Genomic DNA, 24278 nt, shown 5'->3' on the forward strand with positions numbered 1-24278 from the left:
TGAATGGAGTATGTATTTTATACCTAGAGAACATCCCAATTTGGATGTTAAATTTTCATTGGAAATACTTGATTGGTATTTAGAGTCATAAAATTTACAGTTGGTTACTAAAGTTGTCCCAAACATTTTCAGTTTTCCAATGACTGAGCCAAGTATCAGCTTTTATATTAAAATTAGGTAAAATTAAAACTGAGTTTTTCGGCCATACTAGCTACATTTCAAGAGCTCCAAGACACACATGGCTAGAGACTGTTGTACTGCACAGTGCAACTTAATCTGTCCCCACACACGATATAAACTTAGTTTGAGGCCCTAGTCATGGATTTTAAAAGGCAAACACCATTCTAAGTGTTTAGAGACACAAACTAGAAAAACCACAGAGCTTTGCATCAGGAAGGGTTTGATATGTCCTTTTGATCAGAATGGCTCATTTCTACTTCAAGATTAGTTTCTTACCGAAGCATGTCTGCATGTCGGGGCCTAGCACTGTCCCTGGAGAGCATGTGCACTCGCTGGCATCCACGCAGGTGCCATGGCAGTCCTCGTCGCAGATGTCATAAAAATCTGTGGAAGGATGAAGTTGACCTTGCATGAGAGGCAAGAACCAGAGAACACTCTCATTCATAAGAAAGCCTCATGAGTTCAATCATGAGGTATGAGATCATGGACAACATTGAGAGAGTTCTCATTGTTCAGGATTTATGTGATCCAATGGAAAGGGATACTGCCCAGGGACCTCTGTCATTCAGATCAATGGTTTCCAACTTCAGATCCATAGGCATAGAATCTCTGCAAATCTAAAATCTCACCAAATGTGAGCTGTAGAATAAAAAAGTGTTATGCCCTACTCTTCTATGTACTCTGTTTTTTAAATGCATATAGATTTTGATGGGACTAATACAAAAATTCATTTTAAAAATACTCCCAACCTCAAGTAGCTTTTTCCCATTACATATCATTTAAAGAAATCATTGGATACCAAGCACAATGCTACCTTGTGAATGTTTGATATAGATCTTAAAAAGGAGTCCTCCATACTCAAAATGGTTGGAAATCCACTATGTAGGTAACCCAAATCAACACTTCATTTTCTAATGTTTTGTTTGAATGGGACAAAGAAAAAATAAAAAAGAACTGATCAGAGTCACAGCTCCTCTCCCTTTCGGTTTCTTTAAGACATTTTCGGAAACCCAAGAACAGATCACAGAAATCACAATCTGAAGTTACCTGTGGCCCTAAGTCAATGTTATCCAGACTCTGAGATACTACCATAACTGGATTTCATATGGTATTTTCCTGATGCCATCTGATGCCTTATTGGGGAGGAAAAAGAGCACAGAGAAGGTACTCACGACCACAGTAGACATGAAAGCAGACACTGGGCTTGGTCAGACGGTACACATAGTAGCCTCCCAGGCAAGCCTTGACCTCCACCGTGGTGTTCCAGAGACAGCAGTTCCCGTTGAAGCTGGCACAGGCCTGGCGTTGCACGATGCCATCACCTTCTAGAGGGTGGCTGCCATTGAGCCAGACAGGGGCATGGGTTCCACAGTGGTTTTCTGGTATGCAAAAGGTGGGCATGGCATCCCCTGCCATGCCCGTGAAGCGGTACCACTCCCCATCCACATGGTTGTCACAAAGAGGGAATCCTTGAGACTCATCGAACTGATGGTCAGTGTTCCTCCATGGCTCATTCAAACTGATGTAAGCAGAGCAAGGATCTAGGGCTGGGAATGAAAAGACACATCACAGGCACCTTGTGAGGTTTCTAATTACAATGGCAATAGTCTGAGTCCAGCATCCTGATCTTACATTTTGGCTTTCTTTTCTTTCTTTCTTTCTTTCTTTCTTTTTTTTTTTTTTAAGAAAGAAATAAGCTCGGGCACCTGGGTAGCTCATTTGGTTAAGCAACTGCCTTCGGCTCAGGTCACGGTCCCGGAGCCCCGGGATCGAGTCCCGCATCAGGCTCCCAGCTCCATGGGGAGTCTGCTTCTCCCTCTGACCTTCTCACCTCTCATGCTCTCTCTCACTGTCTTCTCTCAAATAAATAAATAAAATCTAAAAAAGAAAGAAAGAAGAAAGAAATAACCTAAAATCCCCCACAGTAGCTGTTTAAGATTTCTTACATTGACTTAAACATGCTTTATAAATGCCTTTTACAAAATTATTTTGAATCTGTTTAAGGTTTAGTGTTACTTTGGGACCAAACTTTTTATCCAGAGTAATCATTTATTGAGGATAGTTGTTCAGACCAAGGGAGGTTAGGATTATAGTCTTGCTGAACTCTGTAGTGGTCAGAAAATATTCTGAATATTATGTTGAACTGGAGACCATATTATATGAAAGTATGGACAAACCTAGTATCCAGAGAAAAGTGACAGACTTTTAAGGGAGTCAAAACAATTACCAACTGGAGAAGTTGAGAACTATAGTTGGGAGGGAAAAAAAGGCTGAAGAGTATGCATCAGTTCTCACAACTCTAGGTATTGTGTTACAAGAGCAAGAACAAACTATTGCGGGAAGAACCTTTTAATTCAGGTATGGAGTAATGGAGAGGACTATGACAGTGTTGTAAGCTCTTTATCTTTGGAAATTTTCAAAAACTATTTGGATGGTCCTTTGTAAGCAAGATTGTGGGTGAAAGTTTGTCCTGTTGGAAAATGTGCTTAGTTAATAAGATACACATCTCATTCCACTGAAAAGGAAAATATCTCTGACACATGTCCACTATATTGAAATACACAGCATACTGACATATTATTACCAAAGATATTCTCAAAGTGAATGTTGGTATACATGCCATCAGCTCATTGAAAATATGAACTTTGTGTATAAACAATTAGCATGGCACCACATGTATAATAGAGCCAAATTTCTCAAGCTTGCATTTTTAGTGCATAAATCGCATGGACAAATATCTCATCAAAAGTATTTTAATAACTACAGACACCAGTAACCCCAATATTCTCATTGTTTCTCTCAATTTCAGGGAAGCATTGAATTTATGTAGGGAAATTGTCTTTAGGAAGAGCCTATTAAACAAAGAAATTCTAGAAAGGAACACCAGCCAGAGAGTACCACCCTTTGTAATGCACAGGAGGCTGACTTACCTAACATTGTAGGCAGAGAATTCACATTAAGGCAGAAAATTGCAGGCAGAAAATTCAGTTTTAGCAAACACTGCCCAATAATTAAATATGATGGGCCATGATCATAAAATTTAAGTTGTCTAGAAAATATTTTGGATTTTCCCAGTCTCCATTTCAAAGTCCAGCTCACTCTCTAAATTCAGTCACATACAGAGGAGGGTGTAGCTTAGTGCTAATGACCCCAAAGAGAATACGATAGTATGGGACAGGAAATAAGTAGGCTGTTGCATTTTCTGGAAACAACACGTTTGCAGAGTTGCACATGGCAGGGGCCACTCCCTCTTTTAAAATGTCCCTGAGGTATCCCAGCTGTACCCTGGACCATATTTGATGTCACTTGAGGGCAGGGAATGTCCTCATACAGACTTTCTCCTCTCAAACTGGAAAAATTCCGTCATCTGCTCTCCCAGCTGTGGTTCTCTTAAGAAGCAAGGTTTCCAGGGCAATTTCACAGGTGATTATAAATTCATAGAAATAGTTGGTTGATCTCCTTGGCTCTAATTTTATAAGAAATGGTTAGGTACTCAACTTTTAATGGCTTTTGCAGAAATTCCTAAACCGCCCTCAATAACTATTTCATGATTTATAAAGTTTTTCCTTAAATTTAGCCATCATTTCTTGTGTTATTTGTTAAAAGTTCACTTCCTCTCATTGAAGGGGACATATGGCCCAAATGGGGGGAATTTACCCACTAGCTTCTATAAAATAAGTACATTTTTTAACTTCCCCACGCAATATTTCTTTCTTATTTTCTTTCTTTCTTTCTTTCTTTCTTTCTTTCTTTCTTTCTTTCTTTCTTTCTTTCTTTCTTCCTTTCTTTCTTCCTTTCTTTCTTCCTTTCTTTCTATTTTGTTAATTTTTTTGACAGAGAGACAGAGAGGAAGCACAAGTAGGCAGAGTAGCAGGCAGAGGGAGAAGGAGAAGCAGGCTCCCTGAGGAGCAGAGAACCCCCTGCAGGGCTCTATTCCAGGACCTGAGCGGAAGGCAGACTCTTTTTTTTTTTTTTTTTTTTTTTTTTTGGAAGGCAGACTCTTAACAACCTAGGTGCCCCACCCACCCAAGCAATATTTCCTGACATTCAATAACCCATACCTCTCCACCTGTCAATCCTTTAATAATCTGGCCACTGGTATTCTTGTTTTGGGTCTCTCCTGGGAGCCTGGAATTCGGTATTATGCACACTGCATTCTTAGTTGCCTTAATACACATTCCTTAAATAGGAGACCTTCAAAAACATGCCCGGGGGTTCCTTTCAAAAGTTGAGTCCGGGCCTGGCCGGCCGGCAAGTTCCTCAGTCTTGACCCACAGTCCTGCCTGGTGGCCCCTCCCGAGTTCCCCCACCCCGGAAGCGCAGACGCCAGCGTGTCCCCAGGGCCAGCCCCTCGCGGCGGCCAAGCGCGGAGAGCAGACCTCGGGCAGCGTCCTTGCCCTTCCCCTCCCAGCAGTCCAGGTGCAGGGGACGGTGCCCCTGGGCTGGGTCCTGGGTCCGGAAGCTCCCCGCGTTCTTCCTTCCTTCTCCTTCCCTTCTCCCTACACCCCCCCCCTTGCTTCCTGCCCCCTCCTCCTCCTCTCCTTTCCTTCCCCTCTTTTTCTCTCACTTCCCTCTCCTTTTGGGGAAGACCCCCTCCCTTCTCCCCATCCCCCAGAGCTTTCCCTTTATCTCCCTTCTGGCATTGAGTCAAACGTCCTAGAAGGGCTGCAAAAAATAGATAACATAAGAAAGATCTGGGATGGAAGATCTGTGATGGGAACAGGAGGTACTAAAGGGAAAGTAAGTAATAAAAAGGAAAGAACGGGAAGTAGTAATTCCGAGGTGGTGGGGGCGGCTTCCATATACTCAGTGCTATTTCCCCTATTATTAAACATCATTCGTTGGTGTGGTATCTTTTACACAATTAATGATCCGGTAGTAATGTATTATTATCAACTCAAATCCATAGTACAGATTTCCTTAGTTTTTGCTTGTGTCTTTATTCCAGGATCCCATCTAGGATACCATATTACCTTAATTTCCACATCTCCTTAGGGTCTCAAGCCTATTTTTAATGTGTACCCTTGAAGGTGCTAGCGCAAGATCTGAATTATCGTGAAGAAATAAATCAGGGTCAACTAAACAGAACTACACAGAAGGCCGAGAAGGATGGCTCTGTCCAACTCAACCTCTTCTCACCCTCTCTTCCAATTAGAACTTAAATTCTATTGGAAAAAGGAGAAATGTGTTAGTAACTGGAATTGAAACTTTGTTTTGCCTTCTTGGCAACTTTGGTGCCAAGGCTAAGGAGGGAAAGAGTTTAAGATTCCCTCAGTCTATGCAATAGTCATATTTTTCAGATGTCCAGACTGAGAAGTTCTTGTCTTTCACAGGGATAGAGCTTTCGTTCAGCACCTTGTATTCATGAAAGAAAAAACCAAAAAACAAAAAACCCTCTATCCTCAACTCTAAAGGTTATATTTTTGCTCTTAAAGTTGGAATTGCAAAAGTGCCTATTATATAAAGAGGTTAGAATTCTTTCTACATGGACTCCGAGAAAAATTTATCTAGTGGAAAGCTGTTGGGGACGGTAGATCCACGGGAATTCCAGATGCCCAGGCAAGAGGCTAACTGGAACATGAAATAGGAAATCTTTGAAAATGTATCTATGGTAGGTTATCATAGGTTTTCTGACACTATTCTAAAACCAGTATTTAAGATACTGGAATTTAAGATACTCTTAATCTGGACATAATAGCAAAGTCCTACAACAAAAAGTGTGTTGTGCCAAGTGCTCAACGCAAGACTCACCCACTGGTGATGCAGGTATCATTGTGATGAAGAGGCAGGTGAGAAGCAGGGACTGAAGCATCCTTCTGGACCAGCCACCAGAACAGATTGGAAATCCTCTTAATTCCAGTTGTCCTTTGTCCCTTTCTTTTTCAAGCACTTTTTTAAAAAAGGCAGCTCGGCTCTTCTGAAAGAAGACTTTACTGTACTGGCTGGGGCTTTATCAGAGGAAGAGGATGAGTGGGATACGGTATCCCTTGCTCTGGCCCTGACCCCAGATAGAAACACTGTTTTACACTGTCAACAGGGTTATTGATATTTTTCTTTGGGGGAGGGGACCCATCACAATCCCTCATCCTCCTTTTGTTTTCTCTCAAGAATTCCCTGCAACAAGGCCCCCAGTATCTTATCCAGAAGGAAACTCTAAATGAAGGACATCCCCTCTTGTCAAAATCTTGTTTTGTGACTTCTAGGAATTAATTTCATGATGTTGCAGCCCTACCATTGCTTACGGAATGAGAATGGGATAAAGCCAGATTGATGTAGCTGGTCATTAGGAAATGTCTTGGTCAGACGGTGAAGGAGTTTACAGTAGCACACAAAAAAGTAGTAAGGAAAGGTGTGGAATGGGGAAGATATTGTCCTGAAGTAAGCTCTTAAGTGTGTTGTATTATGGTCCTTGGTCTCAAAATGTTCTAAAGAAACCAAGTTTAGTTGTGTTTTTACCAATTCGAGCAGCAATACCTCATGTTTTCATAGTGCCTTTCTTACCCCAATTTAAAATGGCTTAGGGTTACTTATTTTACTAATCCTCACACCAAGATACAGGTAGGGGCTTCAAATTAGGAACAACTCATTAAATTAACAACACTAAAAAGTGATATTTACTAGAATTTCATTTTTAGGCCAAAGAGGCAAAATGAAAGAAAGGATCTGTGTATTACATACCCCCAGGCAACAGAATGCCAGCTCCCTGACATTCCATAGTGTGTGGACACCTAAGAATTAGCAAGCACTGTTAATGAAGACAATGAGAAAGGGAAGGACAAAAAGAAGTGGTAGGGGGGAAGGTTTTGTTTTTATTGTTATTATTTTACCATTTTTTTAAAAGTAGGACATGCCCAACATGGAGCTTGAACTCATGACCCTGAGATCAAGAGTCGCATGCTCTATCAACTGAGCCAGCCAGGTGCCCCAAACGTTTTTTAAGTACTTTATTAAAGAAGGATATGAATGAAATCAAAATTTCTCCCTCCCAATCTTTTTTTTTTTTTTTTTTCTCCCTCCCAATCTTAATTGACCTGATGCTTTGGGCTTCTATCATTCTTATCCTTTCTCTCATCTATGTTTCTTGTCCTAATCAAATTTCTAGTGACTGGGGAAGGAATATTTATTGTTTTAGGAAGTAATTTATAAATTTGTCTTCCTAATCTCTTATCATAATTTTTTCCTATGCTAAGTGGCATTCTAATTATTGTGGCCCCTTTCCTCTAAGGGTTTCAGTTCAATTAAACATGAGAGGCTACTAGGGGCCAAGTGCCATGCTGTCTCTTGTTTTTGACAGTGATGAAGGTAAAAGTGGTTCCCCCAAGTACAGAGTTTACCATGTGCTACCATGGGTTTTCCTGTGATCTGAATTTATAGTTAGCCACTTTATCACTAATGCTAGCAGAACATAGGCAACTTGACCATTTTTAGCTTATTACGTTGCAATTTGATGGCAGCAATTGATGGTTCTAGGACTGAGGAACTGCCTCATTGCAGTTAAGAGTTAGTGTTCTTAACAGAAAAAACAAAACCCTGCAATTTCCTGTCCCTGAGAAACTCTCTGAGTGTTTCATATGGGTTGCAGAGAAACAGAGGACGTGTGCATGAGATAAACCCAGATTTGCTGCCAGGATTGATTGCCAGAGTCAAGGACTTTTACAGATAGCCCTTTGGTTCTGTAAACAAGCATTCCCAGGATCGTAAGACCTTTTTTTTTTTTTTTTTTTCTTATTCCTGTTTTCTCCTTTTTCATTAACCTGCCCTCTCATTTTAATTTTTTATGATGAAAAATTTCAAACATATACAAAAGTAGAAAGAATAAGGAACATAGCTGCAATTACTAATATTTTGTCAATTTTTTACACTAAGATGCATTTCCCTCTAAGGGAATTTATTGCATAAGGGGGAAATAGATCAGTTAGGAGGTAGACAAACCAGTTGGCTGTTCAGGAAAGATCTGAGCTTACCTAACAATTTGAGAATTACTGGCATATAAATGGGGGGAGGGAGTGGGTGAGATCATCCATGGAAAATGGGGTCCGAGATGGAACCCAGGAGAAGCCCAGCATCAAGATGTGGGCAGAGGAGGAGGATACTGCAAATAGGACAAAGAAGAAGAGATTTAAAGAAGGAAACCGAAGTCAGGTCACAGGAGCTGAGGACAATTTCAAGAATGAGGGATTGCTCAATGAATGATACATTTATAAAACCTATGCAAATGAAAATTTGTAAAGTGGGTCAATTTTATATTCAGTATAACTCATTAAAATTAACATATACAGGGGCGCCTGGGTGGCTCAGTGGGTTTAAAGCCTCTGCCTTTGGCTCAGGTCATGATCCCGGGGTCCTGGATCGAGCCCCGCATTGGGCTCTCTGCTCGGCGGGGAGCCTGCTTCCCCCTCTCTCTCTGCCTGCCTCTCTGCCTACTTGTGGTCTCTGTCTGTCAAATAAATAAATAAAATCTTAAAAAAAAAAAAAAAATTAACATATACATTTATCCTAAGGAAGTAATTATGTAGTATGTCTGGAAGACGAGGAATCTGTACTTACTTGGGAGAGCAACAAACTAAATATTGTTGGTGGTAATAAAAATGAACCATAACTGGGGCACCTGGGTGGCTCAGTCAGTTGAGTGACTGACTCTCGATTTCAGCTGAGGTCATGATCTTGGCGTTGTGGGATGGAGCCCTGCCACTGACTCCATGCTCAGTGGGGAGTCTGCTAGAGATTTTCTCTCTCCTTCTTCCCCTCCCCTGCTCTCTCTCAATAAATACATCCTTTTAAAAAAGAATCACAATTCTCTTTTTTAAAAAAGATTTTATTTATTTGTCAGAGAGAGCGAGTGAGAATGAGTTCAAGCAGGGGCAGCAGCAGGCAGAGGGAGAAGCAGGCTTCCCTCTGAGCAAGGAGCCTGGTGTGGGGCTCGAGCCCAGAACCCCGGGATCACGACATGAGCTAAAGGCAGACACTTAACCAACTGAGCCACGCAGCATCCCAGAAAAATGAGACCTAACTCTTAACAGTTTTGGTGAAGCTGAGTTCCAAAATCTAAGAAATTCCACTTTTCTGTGAAACCTTGCTACATTGATTTTTTAAATTCAACGTATTTGGTTGTTCTTTTTCTTTTTTTAAGATTTTATTTTTGTGAAGGAGAGTGAGTATGAGCAGGGGCAGGGACAAAGGGAGAGGGAGAAACAGACTCCCTGATGAATAGTGATGCAGTGCTCAATCCCAGGACCCCGGGATCATGACCTGAGCTGAAGGCAGCCACTTAACTGAGTCACCCAGGGGCCCCTATTTTTGTTTTTTGTGAGCATCTACTATGTGCTCATTACTATTCTCCTGCCAGTAAGCAAGATACAATAGTACATGTGACATGAGCTCTATTCTTTCTATTTACCATATTCACCATACTCACCAGCCTCTGTCACTGGGTTGTTTGGTCATAGGATTCACTGGTAAGTTCTGACATAGATGTCCACTGGTTTGACTAGATCAATGGTTCCCATTAAAATCACCAGAAGGACTTATTAAATACGGATTGCTGGCCCCATGCCTAGTTTCTGATTCAGTAGGGATCAGAGAACTTGCTTTTTTTTTTTTTTTTTTTTTTTTAATTTATTTATTTGACACAGAGAGAGAGATCACAGGGGAGAGAGAGAGAGAAAGAGAGAGAGAGAGGAACCAGGGGCTTGATCCCAGGATCCTGAGATCATGACCTGAGCCGAAGGCAGAGGCTTAACCCACTGAGCCACCCAGGCGCCCCGAGAACTTGCATTTTTAACAAGGAGATACCAGATTGCCACTCCAACAATCATACCATGAGAGAACTTTTTTACTGCCAGCTTTAAAGGTCTATCATCTTTTAACAAAACCGCATTATTTACACTAATGGATTTACCTCTTCTCATTATCTCCACTGAAAATTCACTAAAGCCTAACAATGTTGTTGAATATATATGTAGGCATTAATCAAAACATTTTCAATCTTATCTTCTTACACTTTAATTCTGTCCCAGGGATGTCTGCCAGGAAGCTCTCAGACATCTCACATTGCACTGAATATAGGCGTTTAACGTACGCTTTTTGATAGGCCTTCAATGGAGTAGGTAGCACGTGGTATTTTCCTGTTTGATCATTATTTGCTTTGGTCAAATTTGATACAAAGTCTTAAAAAATGAATATTTAATCTTGGTTCATTCCTGGACAGTGTTCTGAAGTCCAGGAGACCACACTGGGCAATCTGGTGTCTGATATAATGGACAATTTTCCTGTTAATCAGGATATAAGGATATTAGTCTCAGTACTGCCACTGGCTTTATTCTGCTTGTAGAAGTCACTTAATCTTTGATGGCTCTGGAAAATTAAGAAAATATTGACCATCTTAGATTCAGGAAGCATTAACGAAATGCCTGTTTTTAAAAATTTATTTGTTTGTTTAATTAATTTATTTATTTGGCAGAGAGAGCGAGCACAAGGAGGGGGGGTGGTTGGCCGAGGGGGAGGGAGAAGCAGACTTCGCTGAGCAAGGAACTCATGCTTTCTCTGTCAAATAAGTAAATAAAATCTTTTAAAAAAAATGCCTGTTTTAAAAATACAGGCTCTAGGAACCAAATTTAATTTCAAAATGATATTTTTATAAGAATTAATTTTAGGGCTCCTGGGTGGCTCAGTCGTTAAGTGGCTGCCTTCAGCTCTGGTCATGATCCCAGCGTCCTGGGATCAAGGCCCACATCGGCTCCCTGCTCAGGGGGAAGCCAGCTTCGCCCTCTCCCACTCCCCCTGCTTGTGTTCCCTCTCTCGCTGTCAAATAAATAAATAAAATCTTACCAAAAAAAAAAAAAAAAAAAAAAAGAATTAATTTTGGAAGTAAACAGTTTTCCACTAGAATCACAGGAAAGTAAGTTTTGTTGCTGCTGCTGCTGCTGTTTTTTGTTTTGCTTTAAAGAAATAGATACTATAGTTCAAAAATTGAATAAGTATTTATTGTTCCAGAAGGTACATTGCTTTTTATACATATTTCATAAATGATACAGGATTTTACACATGTTCAATATTTTGCTATTTCTTTAAAGGACTTTTCTCCACATTTCCCTCCCTTGCCTCCCACACACCCTGAAAGGATTTGCTCGTTGCACTGTGCTGTTTCTTCTTAAAAACCTGCACACAAACAGGATAGATGATTTAAAAATAATTCACAGAACTTAACAAAAATAAATGAGGGAAGGGGTTGAACGACTCGGGGGCACTGGAAGGAAGGGGAGACATGCATCCTTTCATTCCATCATGCCAGCGGAAGGGGCGGCGGCAGGAGCAGAGCAGCAGCGGTCTGGGCAGGCCTTCAACCTCTGCAAGGCACCTGGAGTCTGGGTTTGTCATTGCAAGTGTTTCTTTTCATACACAATGATCCCAAAAGAGGAAGAAAATGAGAAAGAACCTCCTTGCCACAATGAGGAGGGGCGAATGGTGTGAAAGAAAAAGCTGATCAGCTGTGTGGCAAGCCTCATCATCCTTTCCATCCTGCCCCCACAGTCGTTAAAAACAGGATATTAGACACAGATTCCTTTGACTCTTCAAGTGCAGATGTCATCTGGAAATATGGTAGAAAATATTTTGATAGAGTATAAGATTAATTCTTCCTTCTCTCAATTTAAGATAAGAAAAAAGAGGGTGAAGAGGGTAGGTTGAAGGAAGCCGTAGAAATGTATTCCTGTATAAAGATAAATTGCACCCTTGGAGATCCACACACTTGATTTACAACTATTGAAGTGGTGGAGGTGGGGGGCTCACAAACAGTGTGGAAGTGTGTGTCCTTCAAGATAAACAAAGTCTCCAGACAAGGCAGCGCCATCTGGGTGGGCTGGAATGCTGTCACACGAGCAGATTAACAGCAAGGAGATTATTCTGGTTTGAAATGGCTAGAGAGCCATGATTTTTAGCCAATTTGTAAACCTTACCGTCTTCCTGATTTGGTAATATAGCTGAATACCGCCCCCCCTCGGATTTGCGTTATGGAGGGAGAGGGGAATATCAATAGGAGAGTTAAATAAAGGAGGGAAATTCTGCCTCCTCTTAAAGATTAATTAATAAAAAACAAAACAAAACAAAACAAAACAACCTCATGCAGTGTTGCCAATGATTCCTAGGTACTGATCCAGAGCACTGGAATATACAGACATCGAAGAAAATATTATGGGATAATCCAAAGTGTCAATTATTAAACAGTCATAAGTTGATTCCAACTCTCATATGGATAAAATTAGCATAACCAACAGGACTGGGTGGTCAGAAAAGGGACACGAATAGGAGAGATTCCTGGTCACTTTGCAGAGACTGGGTCCAATTTAAAATAAATGCTAATGACATGGGCTCAGACTCTGTTTGCCACCCACATACCTTGAGGATTTGCTTTTCTGGTATATTTGTTTACTCCTATGTCAAAAATAAGAAAAGTCAAATTAAAAAAAAAAATTAGAGCTGAGTGGGGTGCTGGTGTGTTACTGTTTTGCTGACCCTGCAAGAAGATGCAAGAAAGGAACACCCCCAGCATCCTTTTCTCTTTATGAATCTCTCAACTATATAATGCATCATTTTCATCCAGAAACTAAGATGCTTGATTAAGACAATATTCACTAAGCCCTTTGAGCTTATATTCCACAAAGCCTGATCCTTAGATTTTAACTTCCTCTTCTTCCTTAAGATCCTTTTTGTTTTGTTTTTTTAATTAAAGGTAAAAACCCTCTACCCCGACTTGGCTCCCAGCTTCCACCTGCAATGCTTTAATTAAAAAGGCAAGAGTTATAAACAGGTGTTCCTTCTGCCAGGATTCAGAGGCTCTTCGTAGATCAATCTTTTTCACCAATTTGTCGAAGGGGCAGATGTACTTGTAATGGGTCTCTCAGTCTCTTAAGGTCCATTTCTGCCTAAAATAGAAACAAAAGGTCAGAAAAACCAGCTAGTGAAGCTTTCAATGATATTATCCCCTCCTGAGAAAAGGTAATTGTCTTTTTCTGCATCACTATGAATCCCAGAAATCATCTCAATTACTCTCAAATTGAGACTGCCTCAGAAGCAAAGGGCTTTACAGGCATAGGACAACCAAAGGGGACCAGAATGGAAGTCTGCCCTGGCAGGATCACCTGTCAACAGAGCCTCCAGGAAAGGCTGTGCTGTCAGCAGGGCAGGACTCAGAGGCTCAGGACCGTGCGAGCATCTGATGCACCCTGATGGCGTTTCTCAAACCTTTGTCTGGATCCGGAACTTGAACTTCCGTTGCTCAACACTTGAGTGCTTCCTCCAGTAGTTGTTTCAGTTTTTTTGCTTAGTGATTTTAAAATCAGGGATGTGCTGTCAAGGGCAGCACTTTCAAAACTCACACTGGCTGGGACCTCAGCTGTGGAGCTGGATTAGTAGGCTGAGGGTAGGGCTGGAGTATTTGTATTTTTAACAGCTCCAGGGATGCTTCAGCCCCACCCTCAGCCTAATGCGCTCCTTCCAGGTGAGAACCACCACGCGGAGCAACAGAAGACATAAATCAACTTAGGCCAAGGTAGGAAGACAGACTAAGCCTATTCAAAGTACAACCCCACCACCAATAAGGGACAGAGAAGAGCAACCAAACGTTATAGAAGACGGCAGAGTTTCTAGAGATTTTCTGAAAAATCGCTGAAGTCATATAAGACTACAGAGAAGAAGAATGAAGATTTATTCAGCAAAATCAAAGATATCGGAGGGAGGCACATGCAGAAATTTGAAAGAGGTAACTATTATGAAAAATAAAATACATCTCTTTTAAAACAGCATCTTCTAGTTCAATAAACTCTGAGACTTGTGCCTGGCAAACATTTCCAGTAATCTTTCTTGGATTTTATTTTTCCCCCATAGCCACCACACATTTTAGGTGGAAAATCTTTCGAAATTGTTGTAAAAAGATTTTATAAAGAGAGAAAAGTAAAAACAGACAATTTTAAGGAAACAAAAAGAAAAAAAGGAAAAATAGTTCTACAAATTTCAATATGCTACTGTTAATAGGATAGATAGGACCCATCACCTTTTCACCTGCTGTGTTCTAAAACTTTCCAGAGAGATGTCCATGCTAAAATTCACATTTTTATTAACTGAGGAATAATTAATACAGGAAGAAGAGGGTGTGATCATTCTTTCAGAGTTTACCCACTGAAGCACTACAGTTATGGATAATGGTAATAATAATAACAATTATTATTATAATACCAATACCATACAAAATGGGACTGGAATTTATTTTTATTTTTGGAAAACTTACCTGAGCAATTGCATCCTTGAGTTGATTATATTTCTCTAGGTCAAAACGTGACTTTTTGGCTCCTTTATGGAAAAATAATAAGTATTGTCTGTCTCTGGCTTCTGGATAAACATATTCCTACAAATTAAAGGAGAAATTAAATTATTAGTCCTTAGAACACTATCTTTACAAAATGAGCACTAACTGCTGATTAGGTTCACCACACGTGCAAAGATAGATACCGATGTAGGTGCAGTGTTAAATATTTTTTTAAAAATTTATTTTAAACTAATTTTTTAAAGATTTTACTTATTTATTTGACAGAGAGAGAGAGAGAGAGATCACAAGTAGGCAGAGAGGCAGGCAGAGAGAGAGGGAGAAGCAGGCTCCCTACTTTGAGAGAGCCCAATGCAGGGCTCAATCCCAGGACCCTGGGATCATGAACTGAGCCAAAGGCAGAGGCTTAACCCACTGAGCCACCCATGTGCCCCTAAATATTTATTTCTTGAACATTTTTTTACTGTGAAACACATGTGTAAGAGTACACAAAACAAAAACGTACATCACAATGAGTCATCACGTAATGCAGTCAAATGCTCTACCACTGAGCTATACCCCCATGAATCATCACATAATGAATAAGCTAATCACCACCAGATAAAGAAAATCGAACATTGCCAACAACCTGGAAGGCATCCTCCCACCTCTTCCCAATTATTAACCCAGGCTTCCTTCCCAAACTCATCACTATCTTGCCTTTAATGGTAATTATTTTCTTGTTTTCTTTACAGCTTTACTGCTTAAGCATGAATCCCCTTGAACTCTATGGCTTAATTTTATCTGTTTTTTTAATTTTATAAAAATGGAGTCAGACAATAGGTATTATGTGCAGCAACTTTTGCTTAATATGTTTGTGATATTCATACTTTTGTAATTCATTCATTTTCATTGCTAGGTTATATTCTATGGTATGACTACATCACAATTTATCCATTTTACTACTGATAAGACTTTGGGTTGTTTCCAGGCTTTCCTTTTATGAATAATGCTGCCAAGAACATTTTTGGGCTTTTCTTTTCTATTGGATGTACACCTATGAATGGAGATCCTAGATCATAAGGTATGACTGTGTTCAAATTAAGAAATGATATAAAACAGGTTTCCAAAATGGTGGTACCAATTACATTCCCATCAGCAGGATACGAGAGTTCCCATCATTCCATATCCTTGCCAATACTTGGTATTGCCAGTTAAAAAAAAAAAACAAAGTCATTCTGGTGTGTGTGAAGTACTACCTTATTTTTCAAAAATAGCTTTCATGAGATATAAATCACATACCATACAATTCATCCACTTAAAGTATAATGTTCAATGGCTTTTAGTGTATTCATGAAGTTGCACAACCACCACTACAATCAGTTTTTATCATCCTCAAAAGAAATCCCATTCTCTAGGGACACCTGGGTGGTTCAGTGGGTTAAGCATCTACCTTGTGCTCAGGTCCTAAACCCAGTGTCCTGGGATGGAGTTCCACATTGGACTCCTTGCTCAGCAGGAAGCCTGCTTCTCTCTCTGCCTCTGCCTGCCACTCCCCTACTTGTGTTCTCTCTCTGACAAATAAATAGATAAAACTTCATTAAAAAAAAAAAAAAAAAGGAATCCTGTACTCTAATAATCACTTCTCATCTCCCTCAACATCTCCAATTCCAAGCAACTATTAATCTACTTTATGCCTCTGCAGTTTTGCCTATTCTGGACATTTCATATAAATGGAATCATATAGCATGTAGCCTTTTGTGAGTGCCTTCTTTCGAGGTTCATCCATTTGTAGCATGTATTGGTACTTCATTATTTTGTTGTTGCCAAGTAATATTCCATTGAATAAATATGCAACATTTTATTTATCCATTAATAAACTGATGACATTTAGGTTGTCTCCACTTTTCTGGCTATTATGAATAATGCTGCTATGAATATTCCTGCACAAGTTTTTGTATGAACATGTTTTCATTTCTCTTGGAGATCTACAGCATTTTCCTGATCACTCATGAGCCTGAGGCATTTTTGTTTCATATATTATTAGCCATTTGAACTTCCATTTTTAGATGTGCTTATTCAAATCTCTTGCCATCTTTTTCTACTGGGTTGTCTGGTTTTTTCTTACTGATTTATAGGTTTTGTTAATATATTCTGGTTATGGATCCTTTGTTGGGTATATGCCCTACAAATATCTCCTCCCAGCCTGTTTGCCCTTTTAATCGTGTTTTTTTGTTTTTAGATTTTTATTTATTCATTTGACAGACAGAGATCACAAGTAGGCAGAGAGGCAGCCAGAGAGAGGGAGGGGGAAGCAGACTCCCTGCTGAGCAGAGAACCGGATGCAGGGCTCAATCCCAGGACCCTGGGATCAGGACCTGAACCGAAGGCAGAGGCTTTAGCCCACTGAGCCACTCAGGTACCCCTAATGGTGTTCTTTAATAAATAGAAATTCTTAATATTTTAAAAAAGATTTTATTTATTTATTTGAGAGAGAGAGAATGAGAGAGGTGGGGAGGGGCAGAGGGACAGAGAGAGAAAAGCAGACTCCCTGCTGAGCAGGAAACCAGATGCTGTGGGGCTCGATCCCAGGACCCAGAGATCATGACCTGAGCCAAAGACAGACACTTAACCAACTGAGCCACCCAGGAGCCCCCAGAAATTCTTAACTTCAATACAGTCAACTTTATCATTCTTATTCTTTATGGTTAGCACTTCATTTTGGGTAAGAAATTATTTCCTATTCCACAGTAATTGGCATATTTTCCTATTTGCCTTCCAGAAGTTTTATTTTATTTTTTAAAAAGCTCTTATTTTTAAGTATTCTCCCACACCCAACGTGGGGCTTGAACTTACAATCTTGAGATCAACAGTTGTAGGCTCTACAGACTGGACCAGCCAGGTGGCCCTCTTCCAGAAGCTTTATTGTGTTAGCTTTCATATTTATATCTATAATCTATCTGGAATTAATTCTTGTTAATTAAGGATGTGTAAGGATGGGTTCATTTCATTTTATTTTTAATATGGATAATCAATTGTCCTAGCACCATTCGTAGAAAAAGACTCTTCTTTCTTTGCAGTGTTATCTTTTTAAAATCAAAAGTTCATTTATAACACATCTGTTTCTATATTCTCTCATCTATTCCATTGGACTATTTGTCTTTGTGCCATTATCTTAATATTACTATAATATTATAAATAAAGCTACAGTCTTCCATATCCTGTAGAGCAAATCCTCTTACCTAATTTTTCTTGTTCAAGGGTTCACTGGCTTTTCTTAGGCTTTTACATTTTCACTGAAATTCTAGAAACAGTTTATTCAAATCTTCCCCCCTTCATCCTCAGAATTGTTGGAATTTTGACTGGGGTTGCACGGAATCAAACAGATCAATTTGAATACAACTGACATTTTTTAATATTTACTTTTCAGTCTGTGAACATGTTCAGAAATTTCCTTTAAATTTATGTTTTTCTGCATAGCGATTTTGCACATCTTTTGCACGATTACTTTTAGTTTCATTTTATAATTGTTGCTGGCATATAGATATGCAATTGATTTATGTATATTGACCTTGTATCCAGTAACCCTATGAAACTCACTTATGGATTCTAATCAAATATATGTACATGTTTATATATATATATATATATATATTTTTTTTTTTAACGTACGAAGACCTTTGAATAACATCAGTTTTATTTCTTTCCAGTCTTTACATTTTTTAATATTTTTTCTTCCAGGGATAATTTATGTTTGCTTCTGCCTGGAGCCTATAAGCACTAGCAGTTTTGGATTATCACTATTCTAGGAATACCTTAGTCTAATTGAGATGAATGAAGTTGGGCTATGGTTCAGAGAGAACCTACAAGAGGATCCTCCTTATTTGATAATGGTAGCTATTAGAGGTTCCAAACCAAACAATCTCAATTGTTTTGATCCTTCTAGATCATCAAGTTTTGCTCAGCTTCTTGGTCTCTGTCTTACCCTGCTTAGTCAGCATAAATCCCCAGAGGTATAAGCACACTCAGCACCAGGTTTACCTTCCTGGAATTCCTCTTCCTCAGGTCCTTGCATGGTAATTTGCTATCTTATAAGCTCTCTAGTGTCTGTAGGCAGATATATTTAAAATTTTATCTAACTATTCTAACTTTTCCTCATGGGAGGATTGGTCTGATGCCTAGTATGTCATAAAAGAAGCAGAAGTGAATATTGAATTACAATGATGACAATAATGGATTAATAGTAGCTAAAGGCGGGGCATGTGGCTCAGTTGTTAAGCGTCTGTCTTCAGCTTAGGTCATGATCTCAGGGTCCTGGGCTGCAGAGAGCCTGCTTTTCTCTCTCCTACTCCCCCTGCTTGTATTCCTTCTTTCACTGTTTCTTGCTCTGTCAAATAAATAAATAAAATCTTAAAAAAAAAAAAAAAAGTAGCTAAAGGGAAATAGAAATTGGAAAAAAAAAAAACAAACCCTGAATGCCTCTCCTCCTAAGATATTATAGTCTAGTAGAGGAGTGAAGACATTATATGTGAATAACTATAATACAAGATAGCGTAGGATAAGTGAAATGAGAGGTACAATGTGCTACAAGAATTCAGAAGGAGAGTTCAAAGTTGTCTGTAGGAAACTGGCCAAAGGTTCATGAAAGATCAGTATTTAAGAAACCTTGAAATATAACAGGTAGAGATCCACAGGGAGAACTCCCAGCTGACAGAATGATGGGAAGTAAGGAATGAAGTGGTAGAAAACTCAGGGCATTTGGGGGAATAATGAATATAATTTTATTTGTTTAAAACACACAGTAAGTATACTTTAGGGAACTGACAGACCTTTGGAGAAGACAGGGAGGAACCAGTTATGACTATCAGGCTAAGGAGTTTGGACTTCAATCAACAGATAAAAAGAACCTATTAAAGGGGTGTGTATATGAGGGACAGGAACAGGGAAGAGAGGAGAATGAGAAGGAAAGAAACAAAGACAGACAGACAGCAAGGCCATGTCCAGAGCTGTGATTAGACATGACTGATCTGGTTGTTCAGTTCTGTTCACTCAGGGTAATGAGTATAAGCCAGACATGGGACTGGTGCTAGATACTCTGGGCAAACAATGGCCGACATGAACAGTTTATTGTCTCTCTTCTCTACCAGACAAGTTTGGGAGGCCCAGAAAGGTTAAATACCATTTGGGGGCTTTCATTTTCTCACACATAAATAGGCCTGTGACCAGTGGTCTAACAACAACAGAAACAAAATGCCTATGTTCAATCAGAGCTATATAAAAATATAAGAGAAGCAATTCTCAGCTTTGGTACCTAAGAAAATAGAAAAAGGTTCTCATGTCTCACTTACTGTAAATTTTTATCAAGGGAAGTTGAATCTGTGTGGTATCACACAGATAATAATAAGTGATAGTAAATCCTTCATACTTTTTAAAGTGCCAGAGGATTTTTAAGCTACTGTAAAAATAACACTGGCAACAAAAATGAGTTCCAGATACTGATATTTAATAAATGAGTCTTGGTTGCTAGTGAATAGGCCAGGCATATAAAGTAATTAGACATCTAATTTTCATCTCTCTTCTATGAAGTAAAAACAGTAACAAAGAAGCTTACTTATACTCTTAATATACTTAGAAATAGTCCAGAGTTGAATTTAACTATCTGATTAGTTATCACTAACTTTCCATTCCAAGAATTCAATAAAAACCAAAAGCCAAGCCAACTTGGCTGAGCAAGCTATCCTGCAGCAGATCATTCTTCTCTCTGTAAGGTATTTTTTTCTAAATTTAATGGCTTATATGGCTCACTTTATAGTCTGTGAGCTTCTTGAGGTTAGGAGCCATGATTCCTTACCTTTAACACCGAGAATAGAGCATAATACACAATTAGCATACATGTGCACAGGTGCATCTGTGTGTGTGTGTGTGTGTGTGTGTGTGTGTGTAGGATTAAAGAGTACTTAAGGGGAGATGGCTTTAGAAAGAATATGAGAGAAAAGAGAACTACTGTGACACCCAAAACTTCATTAGCATCTCATAAAAAGTTTCTGGAAGAGGAATTCTTACCTGGCGTGTCATTACAAAATATGCATACATTGCCATGGCACTTCCGTAAGTGATAAAGTAGGTGACTGGCTCCATGATGTCCCAGGAATATTCCCACCAGGTAAGCCGGGCCAAAATGCCAAACTGTGTGGCCATGTAGGCAAGTCCACCCCATAGCACCAAAGTGGTCCTCTTCTCAGCTTTTCTGCTAATCTCAATTCGTACCTACAGGGCAGACATGATCAATCAACAATACAGTATTTTGAAACAGAACCAATTTTACATTTAAACTGTTTACATTTGCAGAAGAAATAGGGCTCATAATCAGGACATGTTAGTCTCCCTTCTAGGAAACGTAACTTGTCTTCCTAAATAGTATCTGTAGTTTTCACTGAATATTTTATAGGAGTAACACTTTCTTAGGACACTTGTGTTTTATGTTTCACCCTAGAAGTAGGAAAAGATGAAAATATAGTGAAGCTACAGGAGTAAGTTAGTGTCAACAACTCTTTATCCAACGACACAATTATCTTTTTTGAGAAAGGGATATGAAAATATGCCAGTGTTCTCTTACTGTAGCATGTAAGATTTCATCTATCGTCACTGTTTACTCAAGGGGTCTGCTAGGGGGCAGAAAGTACAGAGAGTCAGAGCATGGACTCTAGATTCAGAACAGCTGTGTGCAGGTCCTGATCTGTGTATCGTCATCAGTGTCATACAGAGTTTTCTGAGGACTAAATAACGGACTACAGGTCAAATACTTGCACAATTCTCAGCACATAGTAAATAGTCAACAAAAGATGATAATTACTTTGTTATAGCTAGTACATTAAAACAATGCTTTTTTACATCTTGAAAATGCCAAATTTAAATCTCATTCTCCTTCACAACAGTTCAAGTCTGATTTCTCACATTTCTAATGATCTTAAATTTAATGAGAACCTTGAGATACACGTTCATTATTTTTAAGTAAATGAGAAGAAGCACAATATTAAGAGTATCTGTTCCCTCTCTTAATCTCTGATAGTCTAATTTCTTACAATGAAAATATTTGTATCATTGTTAAAAAATAAGAATGACATGCTTATTATAAAACACCTGGAAAAATGTAAAGAAGAAACCAGTCATCACCCTACTCTATTAGCATTTTGGAATATACTTCTGACATTTTTCCTGTGGGTTACATATACATATATATAAATATGCATAGCTATATGCACAACACATTTAAAAATTAGATCATAGTATGCATTAATATGCACATTTTATAATACACTTTGCATCAAATATCATAATATTCTTCTATTGCAATATGTAGATTAGGTCTACACAATCATTTTTAACGGGTGCATAATATTCCATGTAATATTGATTCTTAACTTGGCCAAAATCATTACCCCCTACACACATAACTTATCTCAATCAGTAATTAACTCAATTGTTGCAAAGGTCATAAATCTGGTTATGGGCAGACATTTAGAGCTCAAAGTTCTATGCCCACTATGAAGACTCAAAGCTATTCCTTTTCAAGTTTTTTCTCAGCTTTGATTGGACTTTGTTATGGTTCAGTTCCCAAAACTAAAGAACTAGTTTGACTGACACAACTCAATTACCAAAAAAAGATGGGGGGGCGGAGGGGGGAAACAAACATATATGCTCTAGAAAATTACTGTTGAAGAGGAGAGTCTGAGATTTGAATGGGCACCTTTTCCAGGGGAGCCAGTTGCTCTTTGAGATCCTCTAATCTTTCAATAAGCTCCCTTTCCTTGTTTAACTGGTGCTGCTCGATGCACAGAGTAGTGTACAGCTGCTGGACGAGTGTCTTTACATCATTCAGTGTTGCTGCATTTTCGTGGCTTAAGAGGTCTGAAAAGAAAGGGGTTACAATTTTTTTTTTTTTTTTTTAGTGTTTGCCTTAGATGGAGCATTCCTATTCCCAGAGCTATTAGACAATAACAAAAACAAGACATACTCATTTACTACAGGAACCCCACCATACATGTTCAACTGAAGGAAAGTGATAGTTCCTTTTCAAAAAAGAGGTACCTACAAATCCTAGAAAGTCAGTTCAGATTTAGGCGACTTGAAAATTTTGAAGCCAACATCTACTTTTATATTCTTGGAAGTCAAAATGCTACAAATAAGATTACAAATAATAATAATCCTCATTAGATAAAAACAAAAAAGGGTGCCTGGGTAACTCGGTCGGTTAAGTGTCTGCCTTCGGCTCAGGTCCTGGGGTCCTGGGATCAAGCCCCACATAGGGCTCCCTGCTCAGCTGGGAAATTGCTTCTCCCTCTCCTTCTGCCAGCCGCTCTGCCTACTTGTGCTATTTCTCTGTCAAATAAATAAATAAAATCTTTAAAAAATAAAAACAAAAATCTTAGGCAATATGTTAAAAACTAGTAGAGAGGTTCAGAATTTGATCATGCTTATCAAAATGCTTATCTATAATTTGTCTGTGTTCCTGCCATTTTAATTTGTGATTTTCTTCCTGTTTAATACAGGAAAAAAAATACACAGTATTTCCAATTTGCAAATACAAAGATATAAATAAAAATACAATTATCCTAAAACTCTTAGTTCCCATACACCTTCCCCATATCATGCCAAATTTGATTTACCCCTGTTGGGAAAAGAATATAGCTGTTTGGGCCTGAATATCATGTTTTAGAGGGCATGAAGTTAAGAGAACGATTGAAAGGGTAACACATTAAATTCTTTGATTCAGTATCCTCTTCTGGGAGTAGCACGTGTTTCCAGAAATCTAAAAATTTTGTTTTTGAAAAATCTAATTTAAAAAATCAGCTTATCTCAGTTGTCAAAGAATAAAAACAAAAAACACAAGAAAGAAAACTTTTGCTTTAAACTCTTGCTAGCCTAGAGGTGCCTGGGTGGCTCAGTGGGTTAAGCCTCTGCCTTCGGCTCAGGTCATGATCTCAGGGTCTTGGGATCAAGCCCTGCATCAGGCTCTCTGCTCAGCGGGGAGCCTGCTTCCTCCTCTCTCTCTGCCTGCTTGTCTGCCTACTTGTGATCTCCATTTGTCAAATAAATAAATAAAATCTTAAAAAAATAAAAAGAATCACTTTAAAAAAATAATAATAAAATAAAATAAAATCTTGTTAGCCTGATGATTCATAGACCTGTACCCTTGGGGCAAATAATACATTATATGTGAATAAAAAATCAAATCAAATAAAATCTTGTTAGTCTTAAATGTGACATTTTGTTACGTACAGCATAAGGTAACTCATCTAAATCAAAATAAGCCATAGTCAGAATTAGCCATATATTTAAACTTTTTTCAAGGATGTCCTGTTATCACAGAAATTCAATCCATGAAAAATTCAAGTAAGGGCAGCAAATTAGATTAGAGAAGAGCTGATACAGTAAAATGGTAGCACAGTATCTTGCACACTTCAGTAAATGTGTGCTGAGTTAATGGGAACAGACAAAAGCAAGAACACTTTGAGTTCTAGAAGTCATCTATGTCAACAGGGCTTTCTTTGCACTGAAGTTGTAGCTCACATTTGCATATGGCTTTACATTCTCCAAAGTTACAAGAGAAAGCTGCACTCTGGAAGGCAGTAGCTTATCTGGAATGTTACAGTACAGTGGTAGAGTCTGTGTCTCTTGACCCCATGACTGGAACTGAGTTATAATGTTTCTACTAGATCAATAACAATATTTCTCCTGAAAGCTGGGTCCCCTTTCAAAAAGACAATTTCTTAAGTAGTGATCAATCATCTACAGTTAATAA

General features: G+C 38.9%; 2 protein-coding genes across 6 annotated transcripts in view; both read right to left on the reverse strand.

Moving 5' to 3' along the window:
• OIT3 (oncoprotein induced transcript 3) overlaps window positions 1–8452 on the reverse strand; it is a 32816-nt gene extending 24364 nt beyond the window's left edge. For both annotated transcript variants that reach the window (XM_059169969.1, XM_059169968.1), the window contains exons 1-3: window positions 5932–8452; window positions 1353–1727; window positions 457–564 (exon numbers count right to left, since the gene is read on the reverse strand). In XM_059169969.1, the coding sequence (XP_059025952.1) occupies window positions 457–564; window positions 1353–1727; window positions 5932–5992 (544 nt within the window). In that variant the 5' untranslated portion in view covers window positions 5993–8452. The remainder of the gene's footprint in view (window positions 1–456; window positions 565–1352; window positions 1728–5931) is intronic.
• Window positions 8453–11140: 2688 nt separating this feature from the next.
• The window catches only part of MCU (mitochondrial calcium uniporter), a 199168-nt gene continuing 186030 nt past the window's right edge, over window positions 11141–24278 (reverse strand). For all 4 annotated transcript variants that reach the window (XM_059169974.1, XM_059169976.1, XM_059169975.1 and 1 more), the window contains 4 exons: window positions 22224–22384; window positions 20540–20743; window positions 14462–14578; window positions 11141–13100 (listed from right to left, as the gene is read on the reverse strand). In XM_059169974.1, coding sequence (XP_059025957.1) covers window positions 13023–13100; window positions 14462–14578; window positions 20540–20743; window positions 22224–22384 — 560 coding nt within the window. In that variant the 3' untranslated portion in view covers window positions 11141–13022. The remainder of the gene's footprint in view (window positions 13101–14461; window positions 14579–20539; window positions 20744–22223; window positions 22385–24278) is intronic.

The sequence above is a fragment of the Mustela lutreola genome, chromosome 4 (assembly GCF_030435805.1).
Source record: "Mustela lutreola isolate mMusLut2 chromosome 4, mMusLut2.pri, whole genome shotgun sequence".
In the NCBI taxonomy this organism is placed as follows: domain Eukaryota; kingdom Metazoa; phylum Chordata; class Mammalia; order Carnivora; family Mustelidae; genus Mustela; species Mustela lutreola.